The sequence below is a fragment of the Syngnathus scovelli genome, chromosome 14, assembly GCF_024217435.2.
Source record: "Syngnathus scovelli strain Florida chromosome 14, RoL_Ssco_1.2, whole genome shotgun sequence".
Classification (NCBI taxonomy): domain Eukaryota; kingdom Metazoa; phylum Chordata; class Actinopteri; order Syngnathiformes; family Syngnathidae; genus Syngnathus; species Syngnathus scovelli.
The window spans coordinates 9,184,824-9,196,393 of record NC_090860.1 but is presented as its reverse complement, the minus strand read 5'-3'; the positions used below and the strand labels follow the sequence as shown (position 1 = coordinate 9,196,393).

Genomic DNA, 11,570 nt, shown 5'->3' with positions numbered 1-11,570 from the left:
GTAGTGTAGTTAGGAAGTTATTCTTTTACGTACCGCTAGTAGGCGCCCGTACAACACAGACGATCACAATGAGGCTCACCAGTCACAGTTTGTTTACAGTGAAACGCGTTATTGTGCGTAACGTCATGTGAGGCTTCATTTTAACATGTTGGAAATTTTTTTTTTAAATGCACAGCATGTTTGTCTGCAAAAGGACTTTTGTTCATTTTAGAAAGGAGAAATAACAGCAAATGCAATAGCACTAATAACATAATTTATTTTAAGTCTGGTTGACTTCCCCTCTGATACTTTCCTGCAGTAGGATGAGTGCAAAAGGTTGACAGCCAGAAACCTGAGCACCCTTTGTGAATTACTGTAATAGCAGTGCTGCAAATTAAGAGCAGTATAAAGTAGCGCAGCATAAGAGAGGTTAATTGGGATCATGAAGGTGATGCTGCTCGTGCTATATCATCCAAAGCAGCGTCACTAAAGCACGTGAACCTTGCTTTTATCATCAAGAAAGAAGTGTTGCATCAATCCACTTTATTTGCATAACAGTGGCCCGCTTAAGGGAGCCACTGACGGAGAGATAGAAATTAGCATGCTGTCACCTTCTGTCATAAAAAAAAAAAAAACCTTGGAGGGGGGAAAAAAACGTATAAACGCAGGAGCGTTAATTAGGAAGCCAGGAATCCCACTGACATAGGGTGTATTTCATTTCAAATTCTCACGTTCCCTTATTATGGAGGACAGATGAAATCACGTGACTGACGGGCCTATGTCAGCATTGAACCATATCCATCTATAACCTCCATTTGAACCCCATTACCGCAATGTAATTTGGTACAAGAGGGTTCCCAGCTTCACGCACAATAAAAACAGGGAAAAAAAGAAAAGAAAAAAAACTCCAAGCTCTGCAAAAGACAACCACAGAGTACTAGACCAAACCAAACTTTGGGCCAGCACTTCTCACAATTGTGAGGCAGACATAACACTATGGATTAATAACATTTAGTAAAATAGAGATAAAATAAAGCAACATGCTTGATAAAACAGACATAAACAAACAACTACACCTCTTGCTAATTGAGCCGACTCAGCTCTCTTAAATTAAACACTGCTCCGTTTGTAATCAAAACACCCAAAATATATTTCTCAGCAGTGATACAGCGACAGCAGACACCTTGCAGCGATGCCCATGTTCTTCATTGTTGGGAAAACAGTGCCCCCTTGTGGCTCAAACTGGATACACCAAGTAATGCAGCTCATCCAATTATTCTCTACGGTAAATTTTAAGATGCGCTTGATACAAGATAAAAAGAGCTGATACGACATGGAATGTGACTAAAACAGCCTTCAAGAAAATGCTGCCTCTTATCTCCCAAAATTCATTTTGGCAATGAAGATCCCAAGGAAATACACAAGAGGAAAATGATGAAACATGTATGCAAGTGTGCGCAACCATGTGGTACACAAATACTCCGTTTTTAAAATTCTTTAAACAAAAATTCCCATCCAGTGTGAAATTTGAGCTGTGAGGAATAAAAGAAAATAAAGACATTGCAGCATTTTACTTTTAAAATATATTTTATTTTTCTTTGCATTGGGAGAAGTACTATATCAGTGCGTCCTATGGCTTGTGTACACACTTCCTGTAGAAGATCAAATCGTGAACAAGCCCTTGAGGGCCCCACCCATGTTTACCAAGGAGGAATGTTTGAGGCAGCTGTTTGAGAACACGCTCATCTTCAAGCAAAGTGCATTGAGGAATGCTACTGCCCGATACGTGGCGTAGTTGTTGACCCAGCAATACCTTTAATGTCAAATGTGACAACATGGCATCCTCTCTAAACTCAGCTGCTTCAACTTTTTAAGAAAGTTTTTGTTGGGAGAGGAGTACATTTTGGGTGAATTCAAGGTGGCTTTGCCCCTCAGTCATCCATAGTTCTGGAAGACAACTTGAATGCAGCTACTGGAAGCAAGTCACAGTTATTGTTTGCGAAGGAGGCAGAATCGACGCCCGTTGCCAATATTCTCCACATATGGACACAGTCTGTTAAGCTAACATCACAAAAAGAATACACAGATTTGTCCCCGATTTTTTAGTTTCACTTCATCCGCTAGTTTGTTTTTGAGTCATCCGCGCACACAAAAGAACAAATTTGGCATCATGTGAGATAATATCATTATTCCCATGGAGACGGTGCATGCGACTGGAATCCAAAGCTGTCAACATTGCGCCGCCGCCGCAGCAGCGGTCCGGGTTTAGGGATTGTTTACAGAACCACTTTTGCTTCTTGCGTGTGGAGAGAAAATAGCTCCTCCTTATATTTGGTATAATCTCTGCACGCTGCTGAGGCGATGCCCAGGTTTCTTGGCGCTCCAGTCGCTGGAGTGAAGCCAGCGCAGGATGAAGCCAAACGACAGTGCAGACGGTGTACAGTACACGTGTGGGACTGAGAAACGCTTATCAGCGATGCATATGCTCGCTATAGTCTCTCAGGTTTTTATCTTTATAGTCTATCAAGAGGCTGTAATCCGGTACAATCATTGTCAAGTCCTGCAAGGTTCTCGTAGAGCGTTTGGCTGGTGGGCGGAAAGATCAGAAGGGGGGATTTTGGGGTGAAATGATGCAGGGCCTTCCTGTACAATAAAGCCCAAGAGCACCCACGGCGTCCAGCACGCACGCACGCACGCACACAAAACATTCTCACATAGATTATTTATGCAGGAAAATATATTAACATTTGCTTTAGAAAACAGTGCGAGGGCCTCAGTGTAGTAAAATAGTTCTTCTGTCGGATAAAAATGCGGCGATGGATCGATGTGGGCAGTCATTTCCTTACACCAGTATGCAAAGCCAGCTCCCCGCTTACCTTCAACTAAACATTCTTCTCTCTTCTGTGAAATATATTCCCACGGCTACGTGGGATTAGAGGCACTGAATTCTGACTGTGTATATGACGCATCTGAAAGCCACCACCTCCGCAGGGTTAGGAGATGCCGCGAAGGGGGTTAAGGTCCAAATGAAAAGCACATGAGGTGCGCCAAACCCCTCCAGGTTCTCCAAGCCAACAGTCCAGCTGTCTGGCTCTTGGAAACCTCTCTGTTCCTGCTTCCGGCTTGCCCGCACATGTTCATTGTTATCAAGTGTACAAAGAGTAAAAATAACAAATTCTTTCTACCTAAAGCATAAAACCCACTAGCTACTGTAAATCATGTGTAGCCCACCAGTGCTGGAGCCTATCTTCTTTAAAGCAGTTGCTTGGCAGGATAGCTGAAACAGTTTTTGGTTCGGGAAAGGAAGGGAAGGGAAGGGCCGGGCCGGGCATCTGCCCTTCACAGAGCATCCAGAGAGACCTTTCGAATCCAAACTATCACCACCTGAGCTTCCCACAGAGGGTCTAACGTGAGGAAAAGGAAACAAAATAATCTCAACAGTTTCACAGCATGTTGTCACTCTTGTCCAAGAGCTGAACGCCCCCTCACCCTCCTTCACCCTTTCAGCTCAATCCACGGGGCCCTGGAAAATGAGCTTGGAGCAGCCCTGAGCGAGGTTGAGCTGAGTGGCACAGAAGGGGCACGCGGCATGGAAGGCATGGGTGCCATGGGGCAGGGGGATTTCCGACCAGTACTTAACAGATTTCTCCGAGCACACGTGTCCGCACGGCACAAAGGCGTGAGTGGGGGCGCCCGTGTCCACGTAGAAGGCGGGCTCGCAGCCCAGCCAGAGCGGAACGTAGGGGCCCACCACCCGGCACATGGGGCACTCTCGCTGGGTGTTGGGCTCCTGCTCCGAGCGATGGCCCCAGTTGTGGTAACCGTGCACGTGGCCGCACGCCAAGTACACCCAAGGCTGCTTATCCTCCAGACAGGAGAGGGCGCGGCTGCGTTGCATGCTGGGGAAGGCCAGCGTGTTCAGGCCCACGGGGCACTGGGGCCGGGCCGCGTTGATCTCCTGCCGAAGGGCCTCCAGATGTTTCTGGGTGGGAGTGTGAAAGAGCCCCTCAGCCGTGCGCCACAGCAAGGTCGCGCCGCATAAGTCCACCAGCGAGCCATCGAGGAGTACGTTGCTTTCACTTTCCACCTGAAGATGAAAAAAGCTATTGCTAACTATGCATTGCTTAATCATATCAACGCTATCATATTTATCTATTAGGGCACATATATTGAGTATATTGGTGAGATTTGCTTGAATGCCAGTCACCAAGACTGCATGCACTGACCAGTTTGCCTGGAGTCTGTGCCGAGCGCGTCTCTCTCAGGGTGTATACATCTCCGCACACAGAAATCTCCCGCCATACGCCGGGCTTGGATTCCTCCGTAAATCCCCCTTTGGGGTGCATCACCAGCACCCCGTTGGTTGTTAGACCATCCATGTGACCATCAGGGTTCTTCCACTTTGCAGCTTTTTCCTGGGACAAACCGAGGCACGGATGATGACGTTAGCTGACAGAATGGCCTTTATTAAAACTTTACATTTTATTTAATACTTTTAATACTTGTGATACTAAAGCTTTGTTTTTTTTAAAGGAATTTTAAGAAGCAGAACAATTTTTACATTATATCAAAATAGTGTAAACAAGGCATAAAATCAGTGTTGTCAAGTGACTTTTCATCAAATGTCCCGCTAAATCCTCATGAGAACACACCGACTGCTAAGCATTAACTATAAGAGCAGATGCAGTACTGTTCAAAAGATATGCAGTAAGTAGTAATTACCCCCAGGAAGATATTCTTGGACGAGTCAAAGCCGGCTGCGTAGATACGAGCGGTGTAGGGAGGGTTGCGCTCACATACGACCCGGCAGGCGAAACGTGAGATGGTGCTCTGTGTGATGGGAGTCTCCTCGCCCTCCTGGCCCCCTGCTATAGTGTCTGTCACCACAAAGTCAATGGGACTCTCAGTGGAACGGCCGATCTATTTGCGGGTGCGAGGGGGGGAGATGTTGTTCAGACATGGAACAAATCACTAAGCTAATGCAATATCTTTTCTTTTTTTTTTTTAGCAGAAATAGAACTGCTATGAACTTTTCAACCCAAGATGCATTAATGCGGCTGTGTGGTGAGCAAAAAAAAAAAAAGCCATGCAACTGTGCAAACATTTAAACTCACTTGTGGTAGAAGCTGATAAGATTTTTTTTAAATGTAATATTTTGTCAAAAAACAAAGTGTAAAAAAAAAAAAAAACAGTTTTCAAACATTTGGTCACAATAAACTGAATACGCACGATTAGCAAAAGAAGCTCATACTATACAAATGTTCCAGACAACAGCATTTTACCTGAAACATGTCGGTGTCTTTATCATAGCTATACTCCACCACCACTGTCTGGTTGCGGGACAGCGTGTATGAGATGCTGTGCTGGCCTTTGGAGTTGACAGCCTAAAATAGAAGTCAATTGTTTAATGTAATTAAAAAAAAAAAAAAAAAAAAAAAACAAGAAAACAAGCAAGTGTGTATGTACATTAAATGCTAACACAAAGACGTGCTAAAACCAAGGAAATAAGCATGCATGCTTGTGTACTAGAAGTGTGCAAAGAAGAACAATGGCCTTTTGCAAAGAAGAACAATGGCCTTTTTGCAACCATTGTATCGTCTCAGCAGTATAATTACAGACTTCAGGAACGAGGAGCCTATCTTCACATCTCGGTCTGTTCATGAAATCTCAACGTCTGTGGTGGAAATACAGTTCAAGATAACGCTCCCATGGCAGTGACCAGAAATTGTCCCGAGTTAGCTCCGACTCGCCGACTCACCGGACTGGCTCAATGCGAGTTAGATCCGCTCAACTCCCACAGACGCTTTACCACATGCCTCTCTAATCTGCAAATTCCGCTCCCCCAAAACAAACCCACCCCCGCCACCTCCTCCCTTTGTCACGTGCGAGAGAAAAGGAGGGAGAAAGTGGGTCAACGGCGCCGCCGCGTTCGGGTTTGGGACAACTGTCACCGCACGTGGGTTTTCCTCACAAACAAATGGTGCGCCACCTGCTCAACTGCAAAAATTCAAACACTACTGTCAACCTTGAATAAAATAATTCCATCCACCATTACTGATTGTCTTCCATGACTCCATGTGCAGCTTTTTAAGAGAGGTTTTTGACCTTTTCCGCCCACATTGCTAACGTGGAAGAAGAAGCTATGGAAACAACGTCTGGCTGTTCCAGGGGTAAACACGCCAAGGGGGTGAATTGTTTTCTTGAGGTCATGGGACAGTGAGGACAGGACAGAGTTGGTAGGTTGGCACCACCAGAGTTGCTTTATATACTGTATCAGTGTGACTGTCACTAGGGGGGATGCAGTGGCAAAGTTAAAAAAGGAAAGACTACTTCTCTGACCGTTTTTCTGCTCCCCTCAAATTAAGTTTAGCACGCTTCTCTTCTCCTTCAGACTATTTTTGACCCATGTGTCCACAGCTGGGAGTCGAGGGTCAGTCAACTGTGACAACTTCATCCACTGTTTGCCCTCCTGATCCTGGTCTTGGTGGTTAACACCATGTGTGGCAGGGAGGCAAAAGACACCGAATCTAACAGACATTGTTCCTTTTGTTGCAAAAGCAGTTTGTGCAAGATTAACTCTTGTAACACCAGATCTCAGTGGGTGTTTAAAAAGATTACCTCTACAAAAATACTTTTTCTTTGCATTGAGCAAGAGCTGCAGTAAAACAGACAGGCATCAAGAGTCAGGTTCCACACGGTGAGAGTAACATGAGCCAATGGGCCTTTGGCCAGGACGCTAAACTGTGAGGGGATTGGCCCTTGGGGGATGCAAAGGTAAGCAACTCCTCTGGCGTTTTAATCAGTATTGCTCACAGACCAAACACAGGAATGCAAGACGTGTTCTACTGGACCAGGCGGTTTGTGGCAGCCTCTTCGGTGAAGGACAAGTAAAGACACGTGCGGGCTTAACAAAATGAGCGATATTCAACTGGAAATGTCACCAAATGTCAGGCAGACACGTTTATCTTAATCAAAACACAAACGTGTTATTGCGCTCTTCTACTCCTCAAACGCGTACCTTGCTGTCTTGGGGTGTGTTGAGGATGTGCACAGCACTCGGCCGAACACCGTTGGCTTTGGTCCTCTTGTATAGCGCAAATCTGCTTTTCCGTCTACCGCGATCGCCATTGGGGAGGGATCCATTGTACCTGTCATACAAAAGCGGGCGGGGTAAAGGGAAGGACAGTAAATACACAAACATTGAAACAAAAAAGACCTGCATACTTCGGCATAATTCTCATATAACAAGTGTTTCAGAAGGAGCTTTAGAAATGTAGCACATTCCATTAGCACACTGAGCATTAGCTTGGATGCTGTCACTTATTACATAATGCACTCTGTGATTTGAGTCGGTGTGCACAGTACAAAGTGCAGCTGTGTTTGGCTCTGTGTCCCGCCCGCATAGGAGCAGCTTTTGGGATGCACGTCAGCTTTGCTGGATGTCTGGGTGAGATATCTAGACAGTCCCATGCCCTTGTCTGTACCCGTCCTGTGCCTACCAACCCCCATCCACTATTTACCAGCTGGTTCCTTCGATTGGGACAATACATATTTGACTGCATGGTACGGGACATACATATAAATACATTACATGCTACACATTTCAACCCAAGTCAGCCAAGAGCACAAAGCTGGCCTGTTGAACAAGGCACCCACTGAGAGGTCGCGTGGCACTGGATGATACAATAGACGACTCTCCAAAGAATTTATTATTTAACACATTGCTAGGCTCACGGCGGTTTCACGTCACAGTTTGTGACTCAAATTTCATTTTACGCCTCATTAACATTGAATAGCAAAACAGAGAATTGCAGATTTCATGTTTTTTTTTCTCCATCGAACAGAGCATTTTGACCATGACTAGGAAGTGCTAGGGTTAATTATTTTAACTGAGAACAACAATGACACCAAGATCTTTTCCCACTTTATCCGACTGTTTTCTTTTTTTCACCTCTGCTAGACAGACAAAGGATTTACCTTCCGATACTTAGCGGTGGGGATTAGAAATGACATTGCTATGTTGCCCATCACCCATCCAGACTTGCACTAGGCAAGTAGTCCAAACTCCTAAGGGTACATTTAACATGACAACAAATTGTTTTCAATCGCTTATAGCGGAAATCAAGTCGAACATTTTCTTTGCAATAATATTGTAGCGATGGTGAAGCCACGCATTGCACAAATATGTATTCTCCCTGATTAAACTGATGTCACATGGGCTCAGCTTGCGAACGTCACGGCTCGCGTTTTCTGTGTTTGGTCACAGGGCAAAATGGCAGCCTCATGTGATTAACATTTTTGTTCTGCTTAATTCATATTCCAATAATGTAATATCAGAATACAGTGTTTAAAAACTAGTAAAGGCCTACAGAACATATTGCAAATATTTTTTTTAACTTGACATTTATTTTAATCAAATGGCAATTCAGGATTAATTGCAAAGTATTACTATAACATTAAGGGCTAGAATGAAATGTGTGGTAGATAAATAAATTCCCTGGCCGGCATAACATTGCTTTATAGAAGCCACATCTAGCCTAGGGGCAAAATAAGTGAAATAAACAACAATCAACTAACCACATCTAGCCTAGGGGCAAAATAAGAGAAATAAACAACAATCAACTAACTCAAGCTACTGTGACCTCAATAGCCCTTTGACTGCTACGATATAATCTTGTACAAGAGATGCACTATCGAGTCTGAATATTCTCCGAAGGTAGTTGACATTCTCAACAATTACGTGTTAGCGCGTGCCAGAGATGTCCCCAAGTTGATTTGTACATTTCCTTGACTGAGTAGCTCTTAATGGGAGAAACGTACTAAGTTCAATCAATAGGCCCAGTCTCTATGCCACAATGGACAGAGGAAGCTGAGTCAAAGCAAAAGCTAGGCCCTGATCAAGCCATCCTTTCATTTCCAGGATGCCCACGCAACCCCCCCACACCCCTCCGCACGCCCTCGCCGACCAGCACCGGTTGAGTCCTCCGTGCAGTCAAGTGACGAGGCCAAGCAAACCTAGTCACGGATGGCACTCATGGTGACAAACCACTGCGGGAATCACTGTTCTTTGTTCCAAGTTGTCAGCTCGCTTGTCTGCCCCCAGTTTTGCTATCAATGAGACGGAAGGAGGTGTCACATGAGATGATTATACACCCTTCAAATGTGTGTCTTTGTGTCTCCGTAAAGATGAAAAAGTGTCGACTCCAAACATGCCACGTTCCTCCAGGGACAGTACTTTTTGTCTCGCACAAGAAGCAGTCTGACGGGGGGGGTGTAGGAGGAAGGGCGAGAGACAAAGCCACCCTGTCACAACTTCATATCAGTCCATTTAAATATAAATGTTATACAAGCCCAAAGCACAAATAATATGACACGTTGGTGGTCAGACAAATCTGTGATGATGCAACCTCTTGTGTTGCGTGGCCCTTGGCAACTTACAAAAATAACTTGCTGGCTTATTTCATGTAACCCTTGACAAATACAGAAAAAAGGTAGGCAGGTTTAAAAAAAAAGTTCTCAGATAAATAAAAGGACGGAGTTTCTACTCATGTCACACTGGGGTCCCAACAGATCCAAACAGTTATATAACTTTTTTGTGACATAGTATTGATTAACCCGATGTCCGAATTCAGGGCACAATAATCTCTTAAATGATGCAAAGTCTTCTTTTGATCGCGTCTAACTGAGAACAATGGAACGGACTGTTGATTCAGTTGTCAAAAAATCTATCAGTCATGTGAAAGTGACACCACCCCCTTAAAAAATCCGATACTACATACTGATAACACTTTACCATCCTCACATATCCTTTTTGAGTAGAAGGAGCTATGTCAACCGTGTGGTCATAGTTTCAATTCAATGTAAACACGGATGAAAACACTTTATTGAAAGCTCACTCTACAAAATGGATTATGAAATCTCTTCAGTTGTCCAATCAGCTTTTCTAACTCGTGGTACTCCCGGGAAGCAGTGTATTTATTTTGACTCATTTTATTTTGAGTTAGCACACAGTGTGGCATTTGTATATTTACTTATAGACCAGACGCGAGACTGGATGGCTCATTTTTCTTCATCTCTGATCTATGTACGTACTCCTTTTAAATACTGCCCCTAGTGGTCAGACAGAGACATCACATAACTCAAACGCCGAGCAAGTTGAAGAGAAGTGGGTTAAAATGGGGAAGTAAGAGTATTGGGGGAGGGAGGTATCTCCACTTCCGAATTCCAGAAAGCCCATGAAACCGACTTCTAGGTGGGAAGCGTGGCATTCCATCTACAGGGGGTAACCAAAGTTATGCAGGCAGAATAAATCGTGCTATTAACGGCCCGAACACATGTAGTCAGTTTGTTATTCAATCACAAAACATCAGAAACCCACAAAACATAATGAAACGTCAAGTGAGTAGACAACCTTAAATACGCACACCTGAAATATATACGGGTCACGTTGAATAGAAACGTGACTCTACGGTGCTTTGGAATGTCAAAAGCAACACTGCCATAAAAACTGAGTGTTTTATTAACAAAAAATTTGAATTTTAGTTAAGTCGTCGAGCTACTCTCGTTAGCAGCGCCATGACTACTCTTGTGAAACTTCCTCTGTGTAAAGAGGTCGCGGTGTCTGTCGAGTAATAACACAATTGTATTTTAATTTATTTGATTTAAATCACAACTTACCCCAAAACGACCAGCTCGCCGTATTTAACTGGGTCTTTGGATGGGGCGCAGTGCTCCTCTTGGCTGGACGAAAACATGAGGCTTGTAGCTTCGCTGTGTGGCGTTCACTCACTGTGTACACGAAAGAAACAGCGCAAATAGGCTCTACCTTCGAAAAGCCCGAACATACACTTAGATCATATCATAAATCCAACGGTGGGTGTTTAAATGTCAGCAAACATCCGCTTTTCCTTAAATGAACGCAAGCCTCTAACTTCTTTTTGGTGACATGGCAGAGCGTAACTTAGTTGGCTGTTGAACGCGCTCTGAAGCGGATACAAAAACAGCTAGGAGCTGGGCCGGAATGTACCATTCCCTTGTTCTTCACTTTGCACGGGGCGTTAGAGAGCTTATCGATTCTTTTTCTAATCGGTTGTTTGGACTAAAATGTGCAACAAATTGCTTTTGGTATTTTTAAATAAACGTGATATTAAGAAATGAAGACGAATCAAACAATTTATAGGGGATTTGTCATTATATATTATACACGTATCTATTCCAAACACCCTCACATGATACGTGATCACAGTTTGTTATGTAAACAAAGAGTAAAATCTGGGGATTCTTGTAAGGATCTAATATCCACATTTTATTCATATATGCGCACTTTCCTCGTCATATCTTAAATATTTATATATATATATCTTTATTTTGGTTTTTAAAATCTAAAAAGTGTGTTTCTTTTCCAGCAAAGTCCACTGATTTGCACATTTTGGTAATTACTTGCATATTTAGCAACCTGTTAAGTTTTGTAGTCTTTTTCATTCTTTTATATAGTTGCAAGGGGGTGTCAGGGCTTCCTAGCGTCAGGGAGACACATTAGAATTTATTGAACAATTCAAAATGACATCACAAAACGCTCTGCGTGACCTCCA

General features: G+C 43.7%; 1 protein-coding gene across 1 annotated transcript; it reads right to left on the bottom strand.

The window, feature by feature from the left end:
• Nucleotides 1-1,547: 1,547 nt before the first annotated feature.
• Nucleotides 1,548-10,986, bottom strand: peli2 (pellino E3 ubiquitin protein ligase family member 2). The gene is made up of 6 exons (XM_049740337.1): nucleotides 10,657-10,986; nucleotides 6,998-7,127; nucleotides 5,262-5,363; nucleotides 4,702-4,899; nucleotides 4,206-4,394; nucleotides 1,548-4,066 (listed from the first exon to the last, which is right to left on the bottom strand). Exons 1-6 carry the CDS (start codon nucleotides 10,731-10,733, stop codon nucleotides 3,488-3,490), a joined length of 1,275 nt encoding a protein of 424 aa, XP_049596294.1. The 5' UTR covers nucleotides 10,734-10,986; the 3' UTR covers nucleotides 1,548-3,487.
• Nucleotides 10,987-11,570: the final 584 nt, after the last annotated feature.